Below are 27,465 nucleotides of genomic sequence, written 5' to 3'. Positions count from 1 at the left end.
GAATCTGGGAGGAAAGGAGATGGAACTTTTCCATATATTGACGGGGTTGGTGGTAATTCAACTAATACTTCGTCAAACTCGAAGAACTGTACACTAAAAAGAGCATGTGTTACTATCTGTAAACTATACTTTAATAAGAGATGAAAAAACTGAGATTTGAATGATGAATCAAAATACAGTTCTTCTAGTTTGCCACAATGATATCAGAAAATACCATCTTGTACAGCATAGGGAATGTAGTCAATAAAATGGGGAAAATGTTGTTTGGTGGCAGATGGTGCCTACACTTATGGAGGCGGGCCCTGAGTAATGTATAGAATTGCCGAATCATCATGTTGTACACCTGAAACTAACATAGCACTGGATGTTAATTGTATTTCAATAAAGAAAGATAGGGCACCTGGGTGGCTCAGTTGGTTAAGCGACTGCCTTCGGCTCAGGTCATGATCCTGGAGTCCCGGGATCGAGTCCCGCATTGGGCTCCCTGCTCGGCAGGGGGTCTGCTTCTCCCTCTGACCCTCCTCCCTCTCGTGCTCTCTCTCATTCTCTCTCTCTCAAATAAATAAATAAAATCTTTAAAACAAAAACAAAAAAAAAACAAAAAACAAAGATAAAAAGAAAGAAAGTGCCATTAAAACAAAGAGTACTCGGGCGCCTGGGTGGCTCAGTCGGTTAAGCAACTGCCTTCGGCTTGGGTCATGATCCTGGAGTCCCGGGATCGAGTCCCGCATCGGACTCCCTGCTCGGCGGGGAGTCTGCTTCTCCCTCTGACCCTCCCCCCTCTCATGTGCTTGCTCTCTCTCATTCCCTCTCTCTCAAATAAATAAATAAAATCTTCAAAAAAAAAAAAAGAGTATGTGTTTTGCTATAGTTCTAGTTGATAAAACAGTATAAAATAAACACCATGTAACTCATGTAACACTATGAATTGAGCAGTGGTTGCCACGAACATATAAAACATGTTTTCTTTTCTCTTTTTTTTTATAAAGACTTTATTTATTTATTTGACAGAGAGAGAGATAGTGAGAGCAGGAACACAAGCAGGGGGAGTGGGAGAGGGAGAAGCAGGCTTCCCGCCGAGCAGGGAGCCCGATGCGGAGCTAGATCCCAGGGCCCTGGGATCATGACCTGAGCCGAAGGCAGATGCTTAACGACTGAGCCACCCAGGCACCCTCTCTTGTTTTTTAATGCTTAAATTTAACCTGGTTCTTACTGGTTACAGGAAACCATTTCTTACTGATTATTTGATAAATGGTGAAATCTGCAATCTATACTATACTTCTAATATATGCATTATTCATAATAGGGCAAAACTTTTGTTTGATTTGAATTACCCTGTTAGATGGCATTTTGACCTTAGGATAATAGAGAAGAAAATAAGACAATAGAAAAAATATGATACTATCACTTATCTTGCTTATATGTGGTTATTTAATGGTAGGCAACTGTGAGACCTGGGTGGTTTAACTGCTCACATCCTTGGAAGCAGGAAGACCTACCACCTGACCTCTGAGTGTCTTCCAGTTCTGGTATTTCTCTTTTTTATTCTTCCTTGTTTACAATGGCTTTGTCACATTCCCTCTGTTATATTTCAAGGAGCAAAGATGTAAATCAAGTCACCATTACATTCTAGCTTCTAAAAGTCACCTTCACCATACAATATTGTACCTTGCCTTTGGAAGAATGAGCAGATTGGAGTTTCTGAGGCTAATATTGTACTTGTATTATTGTACTTAAGCCTTTACAACAAATTCAATAATATTTATCAGTAGTTTCTCAGTAATGTGTACCATCACTTACATAAGTCATTCTTTCTTACTTGTATTATGACATTTTAAAAATTACTTTTATCTATATTTAAGATGTGTTGTCAAAACATCTAAAAGGCGTATATATACTATGTCTTTGTATAAATAACAGGGTCATGCATGACTATAATCAATTCATGTGGACAACAATTTATTCAAATTGCATTGAAAATTAAGTGATTGTGCTTAAGATTATTATATCATCAAAGCCATTTGCTAGGTGATTAAATAGGTGAAGGAAATGCTATACTATGTGATATGTTGCAAAAACTATGAAAAGAGCATCAACGATATGATTTGGAAAAGTGAAATCAGCAAATATCCCTATCTCATGCTTTTTAGTAGAATAGGGTGAACTACAAAATTACTATTTTTTATGTTTCTAACAGATGTGTCCTTTTGAAGTCTTTTAGAAGTGCAGTGTTCGCTTTGTAGTTTTTAGCTTCCTTGCAGCCCTATTGGACACTCCATTACTGATATTTAGAGTTGTTTATTCCAAAATAAGACAGAATTCCCCTTAAGAGTTAACGTGTAGCAAGTGTTTCTTAAATGTACAAATGGCAACATTGTTTTCAAACAAGATAATTACAGCTGTGTACAGTATGCTTCTTCATTAGTAAGTAATTAAATAATTTACTAAATTGTGCAATAATTCATAATGACACATGCTAACCCTGCTCAATTATAGGAGCTAGTGATAAAAGAATTTCTTGCACACATGCCTGAAATTTATTAGAGCAGTAATTTTTGATTCCTGGAGAAGTCAGCTTGCCATTTTCAAAATACTGAGTAATGCTCAATTCAAGGAAAATTTTTTTTTAATTTTGAGAGTCATAGCATAATGGTTAAGAGTGCATACTCTAGAATCCACTTACAAAGGTTGTTTTTAAGGTTCCACCATTTATTAGCCTTCTGTTCCCAGCAAGTTACTTGATTTTTCTGTGCTCCAGTTTTCTCATCTGTAAAAAGAGAGTTTGGGGTGAATTAAATGTTAAAAAGAGCATAAAATCAGTGCCTGCCACAGAGTAAGTCCCAAGGAATTGTGAACCAGGAGGAAAAGCAAAGGGGCGCCTGGGTGGCTCAGTTGTTAAGCGTCTGCCTTCCGCTCAGGTCATGATCCCAGGGTCCTGAGCTCGAACCGGAGCCCAGCATCGGGCTCCCTGCTCTGGGGGAGGCCTGCTTCTCCCTCTCACACTCCCCCTGCTTGTGGTCCTTCTCTCACTGTCTCTCTCTGTCAAATAAATAAATAAAATCTTTTAAAAAGATCTTTAAAAAAATAAATAAATAAAAAAGAGGAGAGGTAAAAGAAGCAACAACAACAGTGTTGTATAATTATTGAAAAGCCCTTTTGATCTTGGAAAGTTATCTTTGGGGATATACGGCTTAAATGGATACTCAAAATCGAATGTGAATTTTGGAGTCTTCTGAATTGAATGCCTCATTTAATCTACCTCCCTGTTACAAAATGGAAGGGAAGAGCACTGATTCTTTTTTTAATGTGAATCGAACATATTTAGAAGAATTTTAACATTTCTTATTAAGACAGAAGAACATTCCCAAATCTATTCTTGTTTCAGTACTCCAAGCATACTTCCCCAGTGCAGGAATGGACATAAATAATAGGTGTGCTTCTGAGAGCAGCGAAGAGACTTCCGATCAAACGCTGTCAGCCAAATGAATCCCATCCTATAAAGCTGGAGCTTAAATGTGAGCATCAGAACCACTATTGACATGTGGCACAACTGTCTGAAATGTCAATAGTTATAAAATGAGTATTTCATAATGCAGAATAATTGATTACTCTGCTTGACTGAACAGAAACATATTTTCTCTGTGAAAGCCAAATAATGCCCGCATTTACTCCTGGAATGCTCCTTGCTGCGAGACTCGGATTCCCCAATGAAGCCCACGTACTCTGCAGCCCTTGATCATGCACGACAAAAATAGAGAGAACCATCTGTAACTGCTTATCTTTTCTCCATTATTTGAAAAGATGTTTTTAAGATACTTCTTAAAAAATAAAATATGGCCTGTATACAAAGCATCTATATTAATAGAACTGTAGCAGATAATTTTCAGAACTTAAATGGACGAGATACAAAATCAAATAACATTCAGTTTATCTTGTTCATCCTAAAATGCCCTGCTTAGCTTTTCGCTCTGATGAAATAACACCCATTTCCAGTTTTATTCTTCCTCTGTGTGCTGTGATGTGGAACTCTTTTGCTGTGTGTTTTATTAAGTGTAATTTAACTTTATGACTATCAAACCAACTATTAATCCTTACAATAAGACTATGAAATGGGTGAGCAGCAAAGAGATTTATTTTCTAAAGCACAATTCTCTTCTTCTGCCCTCGATTATTTTTCCAAGACTCGTTCTTTGAATGTATATAGTTTGCGAAGGTCTGTGCTAGGCACTGCGAGGAAAAGCAGAAGCAATAGTAACAACCTACATTTTGAGCTTTCTCGACTCCTTGTCTATATGTACTTTATGTTGCTTGTGAACGTTTACTACTAGTTTCTTAAGTAAGAGAGGCATTTTCTTTCTCTGTACTTTCATCTGTGTTCTGCCCTCCTGTTAAGATGTTCTTTAATCCTTTTTCTACCCACTAGATTCAATTTGTCTTTCAAAGTGTAATTCAAATGGTACCTCTTGCATGAAGTCCTTCTTCTCATAAAATTTAAGAATAACCCTGCACAAAGTAGCCCCTCTTACTCTTGGCTTACATAGCATCTTATTTCTGGAACACTTTTTCTGCCTTACATTATAAGCATGGCATTCATTTGCCTGCTAGGTGGCAAGCTCCTTGAGGGAAGGTCTGCTGTCTTAATCATTTTCCTTCCCTCTCCATGTCCTGGCACATGTTCTTTAAATTGTAACGCACAGATGTTTACATTCTTCATTGGATGGGAGCTTCCGCTCTTATAAGAGATAAGACATAAGAAAGTGAGACCACAGGCCCCTTAGACCAAGGGATAATTTAATTTGTACTCATCTTCGTATTCCCAATACTTAGCAGGTACTTAATAAATGCTTGTTTAATACACATACACACAGTTTCAAAATTGTAAAAAGCTTAGCGAAAGTGCATTCTAATAGTCATTTCAACACAAACTTTATTAAGGTCAATAATTTATGCCAAGCACAGGCTTTGTGTGTACAACAATGTAGGGGCTGGTGGGGGTGGTGGGGGTATTTCCACTCATAAGCCCTACTAAGACGTAGTCACTCTATCCTTTCTTTAAATTGTTGAATCCTCCCAGCGGCCCTTCAAGGCTCTACCAGCCTTATTTCACATATGAGGAAACAAAGGTTTGTTCAAATCACTCAGCTAGTGAGTGGAATAAAGTTTGGTTTGGGGCCCAGATTTGTCTAATGTTAGAGCTCATTCGACCATACCACAGAGTTCAGTGACACAAAGAAGCCTCCTTGGAGAGATAAATTGATGTGGCACAGCAGAGAGAAGGGGATGGTGTTCCTAAGAAGTGGACAGGACGTGATCCTGAACGGAGTTGTGGGATGTTTGAGTTGCAGGAGCCCTTTAAGGTTTGTTCTCATTCCTTCATTTTACAGGGAAGGGGCCTGAGAGGTGAAATGACTTGCCCAAGGTGGCATAGACAGCTAGTTAAGTGTGAAACTTGCTCCCAGGCTTCCAGGTTCTGAGTTTGCTTCTATTTGTCATGTTCCTTTAACTAAAAAAAAAAAATCATTTCCTGAATGGCCTGTTCCCCTGCCCTCTGCAGGAGTGGGGTAAGAACACCCAATGGGAAGACAAGGGACGGAGGTCCTTCTGACCTCTGATGTGCATCTCCTTCCTTGCTGCCTTGGCAGGTGTGTGTGTGTGTGTGTGTGTGTGTGTAGTAAGGCACCTGCTACCTACCTATTCTGTGGAGGTTGCTCACATCTCTATACCTGTGAACTTCACCCTTCCCCTCGTCGTGATGGTTACAAAACATCTGCCAGTTCTTGAATTTCCCAATAGATGTATGAGATATGTAGTTCCAGAAATCTCAGAATCCCTTCACCATTGTCTCCACCCAGCCAAATCTTTCACCTCCAACATCCCATTATACTAGTAACCACACTAATGATTTGGAGCTGTCTGTCAACTGTGAGGGGCAAAGTGCTGTGCGAACATGTTTTCAGTGGGCAACCAGACACTGCCTTCATTTAGGGTTGCTCAGATGACTCAGGGAGCTGACTTCTCTATAGTTTCCAGAGCCAAGGTCAACTGATTAGTGAGCTTGTTCTTGTTTGATTCTCCAGGACAATAGCAGGCACGTAATACACATTCAGTGAATGCTTGATAATGTGAAATATGTGTGTGTGTGTGTGTGTGTGTGTGAGTGTGAGTGTGTAAAATTGAAGATGTCTCTTGCCACCAAAGTACAGTTTATTTCACCATATTTCATGGCTATGTATATGCAGACACACATGGACATTTGCATCTACATCTGTATTTGTTTTAAAATCACGAGGGGCAAGCAAGCTATATTCATCTGTTTATCTTCTCCCTCTTCCACTCATAAATAGGGGGGCCACTCTGTCACCTCTGGTTTCCAGGTCTCACCAATATTATTCCATTTTATAAATGTTCCTTTTTGAGACACTGGCTCTTTCCAGAAAAATTAAGCAAGTCTGTCAAGTATTACAGGTAAGTTTGTGCCTTCTCTGTAGCTTTCCAAGTAGTCTTATTTAGAACTCTCTGGGTCTGACCCTGTTCGGTCTCCAGGAGACCTGCCCCTCTGGCTCTATGTCAGTCAGAATGGCCCAAATCCTACAGATCACAGTGCAGTGGTGGCTAAGAATTCGGTTGAATCAAGCTGCCTAGGACCACATTAACCTTTCACTGATCCCTTTCTTGTTCAGCTAGAAAGAAATTAATTGACTTAGCAGGCTGCCACACACTAGAGAGGGAGAAGCAGGGCCTGGGTGAGACCCAGAGCCAAAATGCTCTCTCATGTGCAGCCGCAAACTTTGAAATCATCTTTGTGCTAGGAGCTCCTTGCCCACTCAAGAGAAATCTCTTGATCCATTGGTTTGCCATTCTCCCCAATAGCAGCACTGTAGTGTGATTCAGTGTGGTATGCCAGACCCCATTTGATGGGAAAATCGAATATACCCTCATAAAGTATCATTTCTTTATTTAATCTCTGAAAGTGGGAAGATTGGCACCAATTTACTGGTTACATTCCAGTCTAGATATCCTGTAGAAATACAGCAGGCTTTCCTCGGAGGCATTTGGGAACAACCTGGCATCAGAAATGTCTCTCCACTTTCTTGCTAAGTGACAGATCAAATGTGAAACCCAGTAGATAGGGACCCCATGTGGGGCTGTTACCAGCACTAGAGGACTCTGAAATGAATTACATGTGTTTATAACATGTGTAAGTATGCAGGGTGCCCTCCTTTTCTGAGATTAGCCAACAGAAACATTTGAATCAAAAAGTAATGTATAACATAATTCTGTGTATGGTAAAGAATTCCCATCCGGTTTAATTATCTTCATGTTAGCAATATGCTTTTTCTATTTTCTTTTCAGAACACTTGGTAAAAAAAAATTTAAATGGAAAGAATATATTGCTTAACACTGTTTTCCCCCATAGTAGGTACTTCTTAAATGTTTGTTTATTATAATCCAAATAATTATTCCTACATGTTAATATATAGTTGGTAAAAGTTTGCACTGAAATGTGCATCATTTATGGCTCAAATTTGGTGGTATCAAAGGGGGATATGGATCCTTTCATTCCTGACTAATTTATTTGGTGGAGGATTTATAATTCCACAGAAAGTTTGTATTTCAAGGTTGTTTTGTTTTGTTTTTCTTTTTGAACAGCTCATTTTTACTTTCAAAGTTTCATGAGAGCTTTGTGTTAATATAAAGAACAATATTATACCCCGGGTTAAAAGCTGAAGACATTTAATAGAGGCATGTATTACAAATAGCATCTAGCCACACAGGAAGGTTAAGACTTAATATCTGAAATTCTGTTGTTGCTCATTATTTGTAGGACCAGAATGAAATACATTTCCAAAGGCTAAGGTCAGTATTACATTATCCTGGAAATGTCTTTGTTGAATAAATGTGTAAATATTTCAAATAAGTATTATGAGATTATATTTCTATTGGGGACATATCTATAGGATGACTGATTCTACTACTTGTCATTGCAGGAGCACACATGTCACGTTACATGTCATTCCCAATTACCGATTTCATTTGAAATGGTCTGGAAATAAATACCGATTACTAGTAATGTAAGACTATTTACCTTGGAGTCAGATGTCTGACAGGCAGGCTAGAGCTAATGGATTTGGTCATTTTTAAAGCATTGTTCTCTAAAACAGGATACTGTTTTAAAGTAACGTTGCAAACTTTCCGAGTAGTGTATCTGGATTCATTTACAATGAATATGAAGAACATACCTATGAGCATGCAGTCCCTGATGTCTCTCCATCCTTCAATGGTACAAAGGAAAGAAAATTGTACCTGGGACCTACCAGTAGATAGCTTGGCTTTACTCTTCCTTGTTATAAAGTCCTTAGATCAAGGGAAATCAAGAACCAAATATGAAGGATGCTGTCAATGTAACTGAGGGGTGTTGCCTCATGGGGAGATACAGTTGCATCATGGGAAGGTGGTGTGATTTAATTTCATAATTGTAAACCTCATACTGGGTATGGTTGATTCATTTGAAACTCTTGTCCACTTTGCTATGGCTGGACAGCTGAATTAACATGGGTAGGTCTTGGCTTCACACTTACATAATTTCTTATTTTCGTGGTTTTATTTGAAAAAAAATCTAAAGTAGGGGGATGGGGTAACCGGGTGATGGGCATTAAGGAGGGCACATGATGTGATGAGCACTGGATGTTATAGCAACTGATAAATTATTGAACACTACATCTGAAACTAATGATGTACTGTAAGTTGGCTAATTGAATTTAAATAAAAAAAGAAAAAATCTAAAGGAAAAACTCTGTTAGGATGCCTTTAGCTGAAATCAAACTTTTCTAAAGCTATGGCTTGATTTAAGGTATGATGAATCCTTCTGACCTTCTAAATCAGGACTGTGTAAATTTTGCCTTGAAAAAGAGGCTGGGGATGGTGGGGGGTATATGAATCCTAGTTTTCTACAGAGCTGATTGTCTGCCTGTATTTTAAATCACAGCCCAACTCGGGGGCAAGGACAACTGTTATATGGGGGAAAAAATGCTAGGACTCTCCTTATTTAATCAGCATGAAGGCATCAACTAATAACTATCTAATATTTTGAGTTGTAAATGGAAATATAGACCATCAGAAAAGAAAGCAGAATTGAAGTTGTGTGAAGGAACAGTAGCAGGTATGCAAACTGGGCTTTTGAGATTTTTTTTTCCTGTTATGGTCAGTATTACGGACATACGGCAAAATTTTAAATAATGCAGACTCTGGGTATGAAGCATCTGAAATTCATCCTCAAGAGATTTATCTAATAATACTGTCAAGATTTAAGTTTCCATAGGCCAGTAAAAAGGATTAAGCTTCAAAGTTCAGAGGGAATTATTAATTTTAAGTTAAAATTCACAAAGTTTACCTTTATAGAGGTATTTTGTTTCCCTTCCCAGAGTGCCACAATATCTCATTTTTAGGGTGTGAAAACTAGAGTCTTTCCCACCTGCAGATGGGTTCTCTGGAGAGAATGACGGATATGGAAGAGCCTGGGAATTTAGCGGCTGGCGATTGGATTGTCGTGTAGGTGATTCTCATGGAGTTTTCTGCTCTCCTTCCAGATAACAGTGTTCCTGGGGGAAGAGGGAGGTGTAAACAAGGACCTTTAGTGAAGCTGGTGTGATGGAGATTACCGACGTCTGGGAGGGCGAGTTCCGCCTGCCCGGGCCGAGTCTCCCGGGAAAGACTTAGGAGGCACTTACTCCACTCCCCGGCAAGGTCCGGGTGACAGCGCGGTGCATGGCCCCGTAGGGGGCCCTACCGTCCGAACAGAGCGGGGGCGCTCTGGGAAGTGAGGGTGACTACGGCCCCCAGGCCGAACCCCTCTTTTCCGCCAACCAACTGGAGTACTTAACGCCCCGGGGGCTCCGCAAAGGAAGCGGGAGAGCGGCGTCGGGTGGCGTGCCCCTTGCCCCACGGGGCGGGGGCAGAAAGCGGTCAGGCGCGCGTTCCGCGGGGCGCTGCGTGCGGAGAGCACCCTGGCGACCACAGGTGCTCCGCGAGGCGAGAGAAGGCTGGGGGCCTGGGCGCGGGCCGGGGGCGCGGTAGGGCAGCGCCGGGCTGGGGTGCGCCCGCAGAGCCGCCGCCGCCGCTCACCTGCCGGCGGGGGCGGGGCGGGGCGCGGCGCTGGGGCGCGCCTGCCTCCCGCCTCCCGCCTCCCGCCTCGCGCCTCCCGCCTCCCGCCCGGGGAGGAAGCGGAGGGGCGCGGTGTAAACAGAGCGGCGGCCGTGATGTCAGCCGGTCACATGGAGCCTCTTATGGCTCGGGATGGCTCTCGGCGGGCGGGCAGCTGCGGCAGCTGCTGCTGGGGCTCGGGCGGCGGCGGCGCGGCGGCGGCAGAGGGGGCTCCGGGGTCGGACCATCGGCTCTCCCTGCGCTCTCCGCACCGCGGCTTAAATGATGTATTTTGTGATCGCAGCGATGAAAGGTGAGCCGGGAGCCCCGCCGGGGCCGGGTGGGCTGGCTGCTCCGGGGGGCGGGGAGGAGGGCGCGCAGGGGGAGGGGTGGGCGCGCCTGCCCGAGCGCACGTACTGCCCGGGGCTGGGCGCCGGAGCCCCGCCAGGGCCTTTGGGGCCACCGCAGCGGCGCCACCTGAGCCCGGCCGCGGGATCAGCCTGCCTCCTGTGGGGGCAAAGGCGCACGGGCTGGGCCCCCCTCCTCCGCCCCCTCTGGCTCCTGTCAGCTGCCCGGGTCCGCCTGGCACCCGGCGGGGCTCTCGGAAGAAAGTTTGCTGGGAGTCGCGGAGCTTCTGGGAGGGCGGGGAGGATCCGGGGAGCTCGGAGGAAGCCGGGGACGCCCGCGGTCGGTCCCCGGGGCCCGCGCCCCGGACAGCCCCGGCCTACGTGGGGAAGGCGCTGCGGCCGGGCCGGGCCGTGCGCGCGCGCCGACGCGGTGTCCTCCCTGGGGACTGGTCAGCGCCCCAGGCCTTGCGCCCTCCCCCCTGTGGCGGCCCCGAGGCCCCGAGCGCCCGAGCGGCCGCGGGCCGGGAAGGTGCGGCCGTTTCGCTCTGCGCCCGGGCCCGAGCGAGCCGGGCTTGTCGAGCGTGCCACGACTCCCCGGGCTACCGTCCGCAGCCGCAGGGCACCCCCACTTTGCTACTTCGGGGTGTGGGCGGGCGTGGGGAGGCAGTCCTGCCCGCAGGAGTCGCGGGCAGCGGTGGGAGTTAGACGGCGGGGAGGGCCGAGCCGCGCGGATTAGTCGCGGTCAAGTCTCCCGCCCGGCCTTCGCCCAGATCGGGATTCCTTAGCAGGCTGCGGGGGGATGGCAGGGGGCCCTAGTTGAAGAGAGCGTTGATTCGAGGTCTTCCCGGGTGAGGGGGGAAACCGAGGCAAGTCAGGGAAGTTTGTAATGGGAGAGCCGAAGTTTGGGGGTGTGCAGGAAGTCGCCTGTGCGGCCCGGAGAAACCGAGCCACGCTCTCAGGACTCTGCAAACAGCCCTGGAGAAACTCCGCCAGCAGGTTCCTCCGGGGGGATAATCTGCCCGGGCGGCTTCGCGGAGCCGGCCGCTGGGAGCGGGCATTTGGAACCCATCTGCCCGCGGCGCCCCGCGCTCCCCCAATGCGCAGCGCGTTTGCAGACCCAGACTGTCGGGCGGGTTCTGCCCCTCCGCGCGGGCGCCGGGAGCGCGGTGAGCGTTTGGTAGGTTGAGGTTTTGTTGCAATCCAGGGTGGAGGACGCCAGTTCCGCATCTGAGCTGCGTTTACTTTGGGATCACCGAGCGTTGCCTTTCTTCACTAGAGATTGGGAGGCATCTCTTTTGTTAATTATTAACAGGCCGAAACGTGCGGGACGCTAAGATGAGCTGCTTGAGATGAACTCTTTCTATAGGATGTACCCACGGCAGACTTTCTATCTTTCCTTCGTGGCTCTCGGGAGACGCGGTTTAATCATTTTTAGAATAAGGAGGGAAAACCTTGTGATTCACGTTCTTAAGCACTTAAAATCATTTTGTAAAGAAAAAATGTTTTTCTTACCGACTTTTTTTTGGTAAAAGAAATCTATGCTTTTCCCCCTCCCCCTCAAAAAAACTTTTATGCTATTTCCTGCGTTTTATTAATCCTGTAAGAGTAAAACGACTCAAATAGCCTTTGTAGTCAAGACATTTTCTTTTCTTTCTTTTTTTTTTTTTTTTTTTCCCTTTAAGTTATAAAATAGATTTTGCTATTTGGAAGATGTCAGTGCCAGTCTTTATCCATTTTATGTTGTATAATTTGTGTTGATTGGGGGGAGGGGTGAAAAGCTAAGATTATTTCCCCTCATGAACAGTAACCACCAAACAATAAGGAAAGTATGTTTTACTATTTTAATCTAATGTTGATGCTTCCCAAGGATTTTGCTTTCCTAGCTCCAGCACAAAGTTCGGTACTGTCCCTTACTAATATAATCATGAGAATCACACAACCACTAACATCCCCCAAAAGCTCTAGCCCACACATTTGTCTTGGAGTGACCTCTGGCTGCCATTAGATAATAGATTCATGGTAATGTGCTTTGAGAAAAGTAGCTCAGAAGTACTGGCAATGCAGTTTTTCTATAAGTGTGAGAGAGAGAGAGAAAGAAATAGAATGCATCTGGACAATTAGAATATTTCATTTCCAGTATCCTAACATCCTATGTTTTAATGGGATTATCTCGCTTTGGTGCAAATTTAAACTGAAGAAAAATAGTTTGTGGGAAAATGAGGAACGCTGTAAATGTTTCCATATCAGATTTAAGGGGAAGAAAACTGGCCCAGAATCATATTAAATACTTCCCTACTGCCTCTTATTTTTAATAGTTAAATTGGTTCCATATGTAAGAGTTTGTATAATTAGATTTTTCATGCAAAACAGAAGTACTCTTTATAATATAGCTTTTTGGTACATGTATGCATGTGGATGGAGGAGGAGAGAACAAGCGACCATAAAAGAGAAACATTCTCTTTGTTGGCTGATTACTTATGTTTTTTAAACATCATTAAATTGGGCCTTTTGAACTCACCAAAGAAGAAAATCCTTCCTCTGCGTTAGTTGTCAAGTAAGTTTAGGCTTAAAGTGGTTTCATGCTTAGAAGTAATAAATCTTCATTTAAGCAACTCTGGTCTCATCCTTCAGTTTTGTTTTTGTTTAATTAACAACAAAATTCCAATACCGTTTGGATTGCTTCTTGGGCAAACAGAGAGAGCCAGCGATAATATTTATAATCAGGGGAGCACTTCTGCTCATCATAAAAGTGCATTGGCCAAATGTCAGGCAACAGCCGTGTGCTGAAAGGAAATGCAAGGGCTTCATCAGTTTCCGTAGATTATATACCCCTTTGCTTCATGAGTGCTCAGCCTATGCTCATGTAAATGGAGTTAGAGTGGAGAGAGGCTTACAGGGAATTTCTGTCCCATAATAGATTCTTCCCCCAGCACAATTCATGTGCAAATGAAAAACTTCACCTTACTGCTTTGAAAATATTTTGTGTTGGTGATTAGTAGTATTTCCAACTCACATAAATTTGATTTTATAGTTTTGAAAAACTTGGCCTTTCTTTTTACCCAGTGAAATGTGAATTTTATCCCTGGTCTTCTTTCAAGCATCCCGTCAGTGGTATCCCTTAGCAGGGATTTTTGTCCCATTTTTGTGACCTTTGATGGGTAGGATGGGGAGAAGGGTGATGGCTGGATCTTGAAAAGAGAAAATCCAAAGGGCTGTGCCACCGGGCAGAGTTCATCGGGCAAGGAAGGGTCAGCTCTTTTAAAGACAAAGAGGATCTCTGAATCCATCTGTCCATGGGAGGAGGGGGGCGCTCAGACCCTCTGTGAAGTAGAGAATATTTTTAAAGCACCCTTTTCTTGAGCAGCCTCTTGATTTTGTATATTTGAATCACAACACTTGAAATGCAAAGCAACATCATACTCGAGTAAACCACTTTGCTCTCAATTTGAATTGAATACCATGTAATTTCTTGATGCGGCCCAGTTATAAAATAATACGATTTCTAAATGGAAGTAGTCCGATAGAGGGATGGATAGATAGATAGATAGATAGATAGATAGATAGATAGATAGATAGATAGATAAATAGATAGATAGAATATGATTTATGTCTTAGGGGTTATTTTATAATTAGTAGAAAATTTAGTAAATATATGTTAATAGTTCTTACTGCACTCCTTTTTCTCTCACCTTTCCCTTCCAGCCAAGTGAATCACAATGAAATGGATGAGATCAGCAAGTAGATAATTGCAAAGCACCTGCAATAGCACCCAGCCATTTTGTAATTTGCTCAGTGTCGTCTAAGAAAATAATATTTACAAATGGCCATTTCCTGGGAGAAAGAGTTAACTAGATAGATGGATGGATCGATCTGCAGGGGTAGAGTTGGAGTTTGGTTTTCTTAAAATTCTCTTAAATTATTTTAGTCATCAATAAAACCCATTGCATGGAATAAATCTAAGTACTTCGTCATAGAAATGTTTTCTGATGCAGTCTAAATATTCATAGTGCTTATTAGTAAGAAATCAAGGCTGCTTTAATCTACATATTTAGTATTTCGTAAGTATTAAAACCATAATTAGACTCAGAATCAGCAGCTACACCATGTGTATGTTTCTCTGCTTTAAAAAAAAAAAAAGATAATTTGGAAAGATCCACCAGTGACAGCACGTATGAACTGACATTTGATATTATGTGAAAGACCACGTATTGACCCTATGAGGAATGACTGACAAATTTTCCCTCTCCCCCATTTCTAGATCCTCCCCTGAGGATACCTCCCTTCCAGCTCAGCGTTTGAGTCATGGACTTAGAGATTCATAGTCAGAGCTTTTTGTATTTGTTAGTATGCATGCTTTTCTGTAAATTGTCGGAGCATTATGTCCAGAGATAAGAGGTCTAAATAGACCGATAATAGCATATATTATTAGCCCTTGGGCAAAATGCAAGAAAGTAGTTGAAAACTTTTATTTCTGGATTTTCTTTTTAAAGTGACATTTGGTAGCCTTCATCATATTATAAGGAGGTAATGTGATAATTTTAAAAATCTTTGCTCCTGTGAGTATGAAAAGCCATGTCCAACCTATTCCCTAGGTTTGCCAGTGATTTCATTTTTTGATTTTTATCTTATTGCCTCTGAAGTTTACTAGGCATTTCATAAATACATAGATGGATGAGCTAATCTATATTTGTTTTGTACTTTATGTTTTACAAACATTCTTATCTCATTTAATCCTCTGTGGAAAGTCACTGATACTCTCATGGTTTTTGGCTGAAGTGAAGCTCTTAGAGGTTATGTTGCTGTAGCCAAGCTCTTCCAGCTGATAAATGGTGAAGCAAGGACAGGAGTCCTAATTTCCACTATTTTCATGCTGCCTCCCCTAGAAGAAGCTGTGAAAATGTCCTGGATATAACTTTGCCTCTAGTTAGTGAAAATTATAACTCTGGCATTTATAAGAGAAAAAAATAGATTCGATTATGTAATGCTTTGCTGAGCCTAATATCTTTAAATTACTATTTAATAAAATCAATTTGGTACAAATGGGGTTATTCTTATTTGCTCATCATTAGCTCTCTTCATCCATGATTTTCATTAAGTCTGCTTGTTATAAGAGGATCTGGGTGAAATGTAAGCATTACCTTCCTGAAGAATACAGAATACTATGAAGTGCAGCTAACCTGTATAACCTACCTCCATTATGATAGAATTGAGCTAGAGATTTATCTGTACGTGTTCCACTTATCTTTAGGCAAAGGGAGCATTCACAAATGCATCTTCTAGTTTTAATATGCCTTTATGTAGAAAGCTGATGAAGCCTTGGGCTTGTGAGTGCTGTCCCGAGTGTTTCCATGACAGCGAAGGGGCATGATTGTGGACATACTCTTGAGAAATCTGTTGTCTTTTAGAAAATCACACGAGAGTAAAAGTTTCCAAGTAGATAGATCTGCAAAAGCTCATTTCTTGATGGGTGTTTACTTTTCTGCTGACTGGATTGAGATGTGTTTGTCTGAAAGCAAAGCAGTGTTCTTTCATAGAGTCTTGGGGAGAGAAGAAACCCGAGAAGTCACTCAGATACGTGTCCTACTGGCCTTTGGTTCTCCACATCATACCTGCCAAATGGTTGTCTGGTTATACTTGAACACCTTTTACGACGGGAAACTCACTATTGTTCGAGATAGCTTATTCCATCTCAAATTAGAAAATTCTTCTTATATCAAGCATAAGTCTCTTCTTTGTATTTTTAATCCCTTGATTCTGATCCTTTCTTTGGGGGCTGTGTAGACATATTTAATCCATCTTTCAAGTGAAAGATTGTCAGCTGTTTGAAGACTCATAGTATGAAACACACACAGCTCTGACCTTCATCTTTGCTGACCCTCTCCGCTGCACTCCATCCTGTCAGTCTTCCCGCAATCTTGGTCAGTTTCTTTCTTCTTCACGCATACTTAAGTTTGTCTAGAACCTCTGGAGATTCTGTTGCCAAAAGTGGAACCCCAGCACTAGCTGTGGCATGATTGACTCAGCACTTAGCCTGCCACGTAGTAAAGAGTAAAGATTTTTAAATCTTGTTTTAAATTTTTAAAGATACATAGGCTAGGCTGTATCTTTAGGCCATCGCATGACCGGTCTGTGTGATATCATAATTTGTGAAAGTGGACTTTTGACCTATTTAGAAATGCTTTTAGGTGAACTGAAGTTGGCTGTTAAATATCTAGGAAAATCAAAGATATTCTAAAAGTAATTAATGGCACATGAGAAGCATGGGTGAGGTGTTTTCCTCCAAACTGGTGTCAGTTCTGAGATAAGGCTGCCCTCTAGTGGTTACTTATTCGCGGAAAGCCGAAAGCGATTATGGTGCCAGTGAATTTCCCATCAGGCTAGTGGAGGGGTCAGAGGTTGAAATTATGTTTTCACTTGCTGTGGGGCATTCTTCATCAGATTCCAAAGTGTAGTGCATTGTTTTAAATGGTTATTAGAAATGCAACTGTGTTGGGACGCCTGGGTGGCTCAGATGGCTAAGCGTCTGCCTTCGGCTCAGGTCATGATCCCAGGGTCCTGGGATCGAGCCCCATGTCAGGTTCCTTGCTCAGCAGGGAGCCTGCTTCTCCCTCTCCCTCTGCCTGCCTGTCTGCCTACTTGTGCTTTCTCTCTCCCCAATAAATAAATAAAATCTTAAAAAAAAAAAATGCAACTGTGGTGGAGATAACGAATTTCAAAAGTTTCCTTGTTTGATAGTAAGGGAAGTTTTAAAGCTGAATGACAAAATTCTGTTTGGCTCCATATTAAATTTTAGGATGTAAATGAGATTTGGTTTGTGAGTAAACAGTTACTACGACCTTAGTGGTAATCCTTGTAATTTTTAGTTTCAACCTTGATTCTATTCCCCGACCCTCAAGTAACATTTAAAAAGAGATTGTCATTTGATCTGCATTTTCCCTTTTTAAACCTAGAGCTATTTTTTTCTCCAAAAAAGATCAAACATTTAGAAAGAAATAAACTATTGTAGCTTTTTTTGTTAATAAAATAATTTTAAACATGGATGCAAAACTATTAACCACTTGATATATGAAGACTATGGTTAGATCATTTGGTTCATTTCAGTGTAAGCAATTTGCCCAAAATATAGAGTATATGTTACGTAGATTTTTAGAACATCATATAGAGTTTATGCTTTAAAAAACACTGCACAAAATAGAAATAAGAATACATTTCTGTAATTTTTAGGATAAATAGATAATACGAGTGAATTGCAGGCTCAGATTTCGGTGGCATATCAAGTGTGAAACAATCATAAAACAATCTAATTTCTGTGTTGGAATCAGAGAAATAAGTATTGATCCTTTAATATCATTTAAGGAAATGAGGCCTTGCAGAAGAATGAGAATACAGGTTTACATGAATTTTGCATTGCTCAAGAAGTCAAGGCTTCGGAGCCAAGTTGGAATAACCAGGATAATAATAATGACGGGTAATCACCGAGATTTTAAAGGATGACAGGCTCCCTTGTTCCTACTGGAAAGGTGACATTGCATCTTTATGTGAAAAACAAGGAGGGGGGTGGGATAAAAGCAAGAAGAACCTGCTGTTTAAACTTTTCCATCATAGAAATAAGATAGTGGTTCAGAAGTGAAGACTTGTGGTTAAGTTTCAGATCAGTTATTGAAGCAAACCGTTTTTTTAAACTACGCCACCCAGGAGTGTGATTCTTTCACCACATGACAAATACTCTCTTTTTCATAGAATGTTATTTTCATTTTTCAGTTGCTGGGGCTCCCCCCCTTCTTTTATTTGTTTATTTCATGTCAAATCTTGTGCAGAACATGGCATAAATAAATAAATTTGTTTCAGCAAATTCTTATTAAGTGCGTCCTGTGTGCTGGGTTATACAGGGGCCACCTCTGTGCTATTATAGAGCTGAGACACCTGCCCCCCAGTTGTGTCTCTTAAGCCGTGAATTAGCGTCTAAAAAATGCACTGAGAGATTGGCAGCCACACTTAGCTAGAGACGGCTGCTTTAAAACCGTTGTTCTTATAGGTTTGCAGCTTCCGTGAGCGAGATGCCATTTAAAATAAAGGAGAAGTTGCAACACACACAATGAAATGGTACTGTAATTGGATAAAGCCAATCATTATACTTATGTGCGAACAGGATTTCCTTCCAAATAAGCCAGAGTTTAGTTCTAAAACCCTGCCTCAAGTAGGGGTTCTGAAACTTGAGAGTACAACTCATAACCCAGAGAGCCTGTTCAAAAGGGAGATTCGTAGGTCCCAGCCGGAGAGAGCCTGATTCTCTCCATTTGGTCCTCGTGGCCCACAGTCAACTGGGAAGCATTTAAAAAGTGAACCCTCATTCTCCATCACCACCTGCCTGGATCCTGCTTCCGATAGTCTGGGGTGAGACCAAGGAATTTGAATTTGTCAAAGCTCTTCTGGTGACTGAGGATCTGGCAAGTTTGGGAAGCATTGCTCTGGTCTTTGGTGTGGAGAGTGGAGCTCAGAAAGGTAAATGGTATTAGCATAAGCGTGAGCCTTCCCTTCAGTCCACGGAATCTCCTTTCAGGCTGGAAGAGATGCCCAACATGAGCAATTTCTGCCATTATTTGGATGTTATTAACACACTTGACATAATCTTCTGATTATTTTGGTCTTTCTCTACTAGCGTGTGGAAGGAAGTGGGCATACTCCAAATCTGTTACCCCAAGTGGCCCAAACAGGCAGGACACCCTGAGACTTTGGTGTGGGAGGTGCCGGTGATACTTCCCAAACACTGCCTTTTCTGCATCAATCCTCCTGGGGAGCTCTGGCCTTCCGGCATTTAGTGAGCCCCAGGGGCTGGCTCTTGCCACCATTTTGACCACCCAGTGGGGGTAGGCTGGGGATTGTGCCGTAGGAGTCGAGACCAACTCCAGGGAAAACAGTGATGTCTTTTCTATGTTGCTTTTGTCCGCAACAAAGTAAAGGTTCTAGCCCTGGCAGTCTCATCAGTGCTTCCTATTTACAAGTATTTCTCAGGCCCGGCGCACCTTTCAGGTCTGCCCACTTCCAGGCACTGGAGGTAGCTGAGTATGAATGAGGCAAGCACAACACTGCCTTCACACAGCTTCGATTCTAGTCTGGTGAAACTGAGAAAAACAGAACTGCTCTGGTTGATGGAGAAGGCAGCCCACCCCCTTCCACACCACAACTCCAGACCCCTCTTTCTTTGGAAAATGGTGGTGCGATATCCCATTATTGTGGCAGGTATGATGCTGTGGATTGTAGAAGCCGCAGTGAACACAGTGGGCTTTGTCTCCGGCCTTGGTGAGTGTACATTCGGGGGGGAAGAGCTAGATAATACCTAAGTAAACACATAAATGAACTAGATAAGAACAGGTAGTGACAACAGCTAGGCTAACAGGCAAACAGTGTGATGGCTTAGAAATGTGTATGGCCTCCTGGATGAATGTCTGGGAACACAGTCCAAGAATTTTTTCCAACTGATAGTGAACGTTCGGCCGTAGACTCAGGAGGGTGCATAGAGGTCATCTGGTCCCTTAGTTCTCAACCTTGTCTGCACATTGGACTGTCTAGAGAGCTTTTTAAAGATACTCAAGCCCAGCCTGCACTCCTAGAGGCTCTGATTTTATTGGTTTGAGGTGGGACTCAAGTACTGTTAATTTTTTAAGCTGCCCGTCTGACTCGGATTGAGAAACCCCTGAAGTTCAACACCCTGACTTTACACACGAGTCATTGGTCCCCAGTGCAGGGAAACAGCATTGGATGGCAGAAACCACCCCCCTTCATGTTGGGTGGGGGAAGATGTGGGTTCTCCTCTCACATCTACTACTCAAATAATTGTCAGGTTACCTCAGTTGCTCGCTTCCCCCATTTGGTTAAGTTCGAGAGACTTGATAGCCATCAAGGTCTTTTCCAGATCTCCCATTTGATGAAATGTTTCTATTCAAACAGAAAGATGATCTAGTTTCTTGTTCAAGACTTGGAGGAAACAGATGAATGCCTTCTAGTGTCCTTATTCCCTGTCTCAACCCTTAATTGCTGTAGGTGCCTCAATCAGCTAATCCATTCATTTCAAAAGTGAAAATTTAAGGTAGAAAAAGATGATTACTTTTAGCCAATGATTTAAATAAATTTAAGAACAAGCAAGCTTTCATTAATATTAATAATAAATATGTCCAGACTTAGTTCTGGTAAATTACAGAAATCCCTTATTTATCAAATTTTATTCCAAAGCCTTTTCCATTTTTGATGGTTGAGTTAAAACCAAGGAGGTTAGGGGCAGGGAGGTTGCATAAAGATGGAAACCCTGGAATCATCTTAACCATTGCATACCACAGTAATTGTATTCCTTACCAAGTATTCTAGGCCAGAAACCCAACAAAATTGAGTCTCTCCTAATATATTGTTTGCAGCTTATTAGCAAGCAGAAACAGTATCTCCTATGTTGCCAGCTTACAAAAGGAAAATAACAGAACTCAGCTCTGTCATGAAAAATAAAGTCATTGTACTTCCTCATTAGAGATCCAGTATCTCTAAGAACTTGGATTTCATTGAAACATTTATTCAGAAAGGTAGCAGTTCATTATAAACTGGGCTGGTGTGATGTAAGCACCTTAACTTTATTTCCTTTTTGTGTGGAATGTCCCAGTGGGGTTTGATAATATTCAGCAGTTCCAGAAGTGATAAAGGAGCTTGAAAAGTAAATCTGATGGGAGCTGGTAAATGAAATTAGAGCCGTGTCTTTTTCAACGGAGAATTTTAAAGATGAGCATATTGCCTATTTTGTGTGTATATATTTAAGGAACTGTACACACGTTGTATACAAAGCCATATGTTTGCCTCAGACATTAAATTATGAAAAATCATCTTCTAGCTTACATTGCATCCGCAACAGCAAGCAGCTTCTGAAAATGGTTTAATAAAATAATTGGTTTGGCAGAAGTCTATTTCACATCAGTATTTCTGTCACAAGCAAAATCATGTAGAACAGAAGTGTTTTGTTTCCACCATTGCAGAGAAACAAAGTTGTTTAAGATGAGTTAAGATGTCTCGAAGTTTTGGCCGACTTTCTGAGCCTCCTGCTGCTACTGCATTCAGAATCCCTTTTAACGTGGCTTGGAAGTTTCTCTGTGATTTCAATGGCTGCTTAGGGGAAATACTGGCTAACGTACTCATTTTGACTTGTTAAGATGGCTTGAGCGTTTTCAGAATGTTTTCATTTGCTAGAAATATGTTTTGTGCTCAGGCTTCTCTTGTTGAAGAAGGTTGGTTACCAGCCATCTGATGATGCCTCAGGGTGTTTACAGAAAATGTGGGTGCCGTAGTTATTTGAGCATAGCCCTCCCCCGACAAAGATAGTGTGGTAATCAGGAATGTGAAAACATGTATTTAAGGACTGATGCTTGTAAAAAGGGGTGCCGTAAAGAAACATGGTTGTTCAGATGTAAGAAATGACTGACAGCTCTCCTTGTAGGCATGCTAGTAACAATAAAGTCTAGAAGTTCAACATCAAAGCCATCACAGCTTACTCCACCAGTGACTTGCACATCAAAGACGAAGTGCAAGACAAAGGAAGTGCACTGAGGTATGTTTCTGCCTCATAGCCAGATGCTCAGGGGGAGCTCCCATAGCTCCTTTCACGAATGCAAAGTGATTTTTGCAGATCAGCGTCTTCATTTCAGAAGTGACCAGGAATATAGAAAAAGCAGGGCAAATGAGTGTCATAATTGCTCCCCATCACTTTAAGATTGGGTAGGAAAGATTCATCGCACAGGAGACTGGTCTCTCTGATTTCCTTAAGTAACGAATTCTGTAGCAGTGTGGGCAGCTCTGAATTCACCTAATAGAATACAGGCAATTATTCACAAAATAAGAGAGTACAAATTGGATACATTTCAAGTTGGTGGTTTAGAATTATTCTTGAGAACATTAAACTGGACCTAAGTTTGTGGAGTTATGCCTTTCTCTCTCTCTTGTTTGCTTTTTATTTTTTTTAAATTAACCTTGTGGGTGGATGTCTGCTGAATCAGGTGTGCATTACTTAACAGGTGTGTGTGATAATGACATTTGGACCTGTTAAACCGGCTCTTAATTAATCACCAGATCTGTACCTCAGTTCTATAAATTGAATGGCTTCTACTCCAGAATGAAAAATGCCAAAAGTAGAACAGGAAGAAGAGTCTAGATATGACCCCCCCCTTAATATTAAATTGAAAATAAAATTAACCATGCAAGTATTATGGGTGATTTGAAATAATGTGCCTTTTTTTTTTTTGCTTGCCTTTGAAATTTGAGGTTCTTTTATAGTTCATCTTCAGTAATTTACTCATTTTTAAATGTTATTGAAAAATAGTAGTGCTCTGTGTAGTCATTAATAAATACAAAGCAGCTCTCTCAAGGCTCTGGGGAGACCTAATAAACACAACTGTGTTACTAATTGATGCTATACTGAGCTGACAAAAGTAGTGCATCGGTAAACAGAAGTTAGAAAGCAAAAAGTTAAAGAACTATAGGGGATTATGTAGACATCAAGGGTTGGAAATTATAATAAGGCCTCTTTAGGGGAGCATTAATTTGCATGTGGCTGAATTAGGACACCCAATTATTTCTGAGGACAATACTAAGAGCTCATCCGAAATACCCCTGAAGTGGTGATAGGGTTCGGGAGGGTTGGGTGTTACATGGGATAGAGGGGGGACCGAGCAGGTCATATTTCCTATAACTCAAGATAGTTTTCCCAATAGCTTGGTGGAGCAGCTTTCCTTGTTAGGGAGGAAAATGCTGATGAAATCAAGAGTACTGCAATTTCTTTGTTCTATATACACAATTTATGTTGAATTGCCACAATGGAATTTTTTTTTAAGCAGGGAGGGCAGGAGGGTGGAGACAGAAATAAACCTTTTAAATCTTCTTTATGTGAAGCCCACAAGGACATAAGTACTGAGCAGATTAGAGAGTGGATTTATACCGTCAGTATCCTCTGTGGCAGTGGTCCTCAGCGTGGGATCCAGGCACCCCTGGGGGCCCCGAGGCCCTTTGAAGGGTTACAAGAGATAAAAAACAATCTGTATAATAACACTGAGATATTATTTGCCCTTTTCACTGTACCGACCATTTGGCATGAATAGTGCCAAAGCCTTGGGGGGTAAAACTGGCACCTTTGCAGGAATCAAGGCAGGGACACCAACCTGTACAAGTCATCATCGTATTTGCTATTACTGCGGACTTGCTGTTAACAAAACAGTGCCAGGTTCATTTGAGAATGTCCTTGATGAAGCAGTAAAGATTATTAAGTGTATTAAATTTCAACCCTCAAGTACAAGTCTTTTTAATATTCTTTATAACAAAATGGGAAGTACACATAAAGCGCTTCTGCTACGTACTGAAGGAGGATGTTTGGGGGGGGAGGGGGAAAGCACTGGGCCATTGTTAGAGTTAATAGCTGAACTAGCTGCTTTTTGAATGGAATGCCTTTTACTTACTAGAACGACTGACTAGCTATTCAGACTTAGGTATAGGTCATATATTTTCTCAAAAATGAACCAAGTGAGCCTGTCACTTCAAGAAAAATAGCTGGCAGTATTTATTGCCAATAAGCTCAAGCTTTTAGGCAAATAGAATTTTGGAATACTTGTATCCAACACCATGCATGTGGCTGCTTCTCAATATTTAAAGACGTTCCTGATGATGTAGGCGGTGATATTAATAAATGTGGTTGCTTGATATAATCTCATTTAGTAATGAAATATGGCAACATCTGGAAGAACTACATAACTCCGTGAACTAATAGTTTCGAAGTGACCAATGCATGGGTAGAAGATTCATTCAAAGTACAAAATAAGCTTTGCCCAGTGGCAGTATTGTAGCCAATGAGGTTTATCTGAGGCGCGATTATTGCTAATTGAAAACTTTCCCCAAAGTACAAAATATACCAATCTATTTGAATTTAACAGAGTACAAAAAATAACGAGAGGGTTTCAGGTTTCATATTCCAACTAACCTTTAAGAAACCACCATTTGGGGAGTTTTGGTGTAATATCAAAGAAGGCTATCCAAAATTATCTGATAAGGCTATAAAATAACCCTCCTCCAGCTACGTGTCTGTGTGAGGCCAGATTTTTTTCATGTACTTCAACCAAAAGAACACAACAGACAGAATGCAGAAGCAGGTATGAGTCCACCTGTCTTCTATAATCTAGAGATTAAAGAGATGTGCAAAAATGTAAAAAGAATGGCATTCTTCGGATTAACCATTTTGGGGAAAACATATTTATCATAAAAATACTTTGTGTTAATCTGTAATGAGTTTATTACTATTATTTTTAAGTTAACTATAAGTAAATATTTTTACATTTTCTCAGTTTTAATTTTTTATACGGTCATTACTGATGCATTACCCACATAAACAAAAGTTCTTTGGGACTTTTAAATACATAAAGGGATCTAGATGCCAGACACCAAAAAGTTGGAGAACCAAAAAAGAAATGGGGGGGGATGCCTGGGTGGCTCTGTCGGGTAAGCAGCCGACTCTTGATTTTGGGTCAGGTCATGATTTCAGGGTTGTGAGATGGAGCCCTGTGTGGGGCTCCGTGCTGGGTGTGGAGCCTGCTTAAGATTTTCTCTCTCCCTCTCCATCTGCCTCCCCCCAACACGTGCACACTCTCTCTCTTAAAAAAAAAAAAAAAAAGTTGGGCGCCTGGGTGGCTCAGTCGTTAAGCGTCTGCCTTCGGCTCAGGTCATGGTCCCAGGGTCCTGGGATCATAGCTCCCATCAGGCTCCCTGCTCAGCGGGAAGCCTGCTTCTCCCTCTCCCACTCACCCTGCCTGTGTTCCCTCTCTCACTGTGTCTCTCTCTGTCAAATAAATAAATAAAATCTTAAAAAAAAAAAAAACTTGAGAATCACTGCTGTACAGTTTACTCTAGGAGATGGAAGATTTTGTGACAAAGCACACGGTAACAATGGAAAGGGCTTTAGATTTAGATAAATTCAACAGATAAGCCATGAATTATATATTAAACAAAAAACACTTTCAAACATGAATTCAAAAACGAATTTTCTAATCTCTATTTTCTTTATAAATAGTCTTTCCCTTTAATGGCCATGGAAGACTAGAATCATTGCTGATATTACATTTTCAGAGTTTTTGTTGTTTTTTGATACAACAGATTTGGCATAAAATTGTGGTTTACAGAGGCTTTAACATTTATCTTTAATCATCTGCAAACTACATTAGCAAAAACTGCAGTAAATTACTGCTATTTGTCTTTTCAGTTTGGCCTTATACCGAGGAAAAAATATTTTGTAACATTAGTGTGACTTCCAGAGCTATTCCAAATCCTGGTAAATGTGAGACTTTCCCACGAATGCCGGCCCTTTGGGGAATTTCATTACCGCATGTAGTGATGGAAAGAAAACCCTCCCAGGTCCCGCCACTGCACGAGTGAAGGATCCCGTCACCTGCCGTCCACATTTGTACCCCCTCAGACCTTCTCTAGGAGGGAAGAGTTCTGCCCAGGTGTCTGTTTGCACTGAAGACACAGCAGGAAGGCTGAGCCCTCGACTAACTTCAGATGTGCTTGGCAGAATCCATTCCATTAGACTAATTAAATGTATGAATGTCCAGCCTCCCCTGAAGTTTCTTGTGAAGAATAACGTGCAGTTAGAAAGCCGTGCTCAAATACTTGTTGTTAATTTTGTAATCGCTTTGTTGGCATCTAACATATAGGCATTTACATCGTCCCATGGAGCTGGGCCATTGGCCTCTTTGTTATTATCAAATAGGGGGCACACAGGTCTTGGTTCTATTTGGTTTCCTGTCAACAGGCTGTCAGTTGAACGGGAGCAAATGCGTTGGGGCACATTCTGCTTTTCTAGGGTCTTGCTCCTGACTCTTGTAACTCAGAGAGGACTCGGTGCCCCTAGAGCGAGATGCATGTCAGAGTATGGGGCTACCTCACTCCTGGCATGGTTTTAGTAGCCAACTAAAGGTAGAAGCTGAAACACCCTCACTGTGTCAGTGGAGGTTATGCTGTGGTCCACAGCTCGACTGGCCACCAGAAACAGCCCCTCATTGCCTCTTGGATCTGCCCAAAATGAGGAGGGCTAAGGGAAGTGAGGTGGCCTAGTTTCAGAACAGCTCCTGATGGTAATGTGGGGGAAGGATGGGAGCAGAGAGGAAGGAGATGAAGACAGCATCCTCTCCTTGGGCTGTTGAGAAGGCGAAGCTCTAACCTTTGCAAGATGGGTGGGAGAAAGAGCCACATGCCCACTCGTGGTGAAAAAGAAAACAAAACTTCCTCCCAATGCCCAAGATAATTATCCTCTTTTAAGTAAAATGGCTCTTTTGAGGCAGTACATTTTGTTAAATTTCGAGCATTTTCCTGCCACCCAAACTTAAAATTATTAGTTTTACACATTAAGTTTGGCATTACTCAGTGGTTTTGACCCAGGCATAGGAGATGATTTAAAAACCAAAAGGCATTTTTATGTTGGTCTGAGAGGGCTCACTCTGTGGGAATTCATCAGGCTCCCATTTGTGATGCCTGTTTCTGGAGGTATGTTGCACTTCAATAAAAAGCTTACTAAAAGGCTAGGGCCTTCTAGTACATTTGTTATATAAATAATATACTCACAGTACTGAAAATACTCTCTAGACTCAAGGCTTTGGAATTTTTCACTGTCCTTTAACACACATTTTGTTTATTCTCAATTCCTTTGTACCACCACTTCACAAACATAAAATTGAATTTATGACTTTACAGGAGGGAAACTAATGGCATTTATATGCGTCAGTTATGTATACAAAGCCATAACTCTGTATCACAAAGGCCTGATAGCAACCTTTATGTTTTCCTTTCATTCCCTCCCTCCCTGTCCTCCCTCCCTCCCATTCTTCCTTTCCCTCCCTCCCTTCCTTCCTTCTTTCCTTCCCCTCCCTCCCTTCCTTCCTTCTTTCCTTCCCCTCCTTTCCCTCCCCTCCCC

General features: G+C 41.9%; 1 protein-coding gene and 1 pseudogene across 1 annotated transcript in view; both read left to right on the top strand.

Moving 5' to 3' along the window:
* The first annotated feature begins 10,316 nt into the window (after positions 1 to 10,316).
* Positions 10,317 to 27,465, top strand: part of RORA (RAR related orphan receptor A) — a 101,341-nt gene continuing 84,192 nt past the window's right edge. The window contains exon 1 of the mRNA XM_034994063.1: positions 10,317 to 10,453. Within this exon, the coding sequence (XP_034849954.1) occupies positions 10,423 to 10,453 (31 nt within the window). The 5' untranslated portion in view covers positions 10,317 to 10,422. The remainder of the gene's footprint in view (positions 10,454 to 27,465) is intronic.
* Positions 24,324 to 24,448, top strand: LOC118003806 (annotated as a pseudogene).

This window comes from Mirounga leonina, unplaced genomic scaffold (assembly GCF_011800145.1).
Source record: "Mirounga leonina isolate KUSES-001 unplaced genomic scaffold, KU_Mleo_1.0 Mir_91, whole genome shotgun sequence".
NCBI lineage: Eukaryota > Metazoa > Chordata > Mammalia > Carnivora > Phocidae > Mirounga > Mirounga leonina.
The sequence above is the reverse complement of the archived record's forward strand: the minus strand, read 5'-3'. Positions and strand labels throughout refer to the sequence as shown.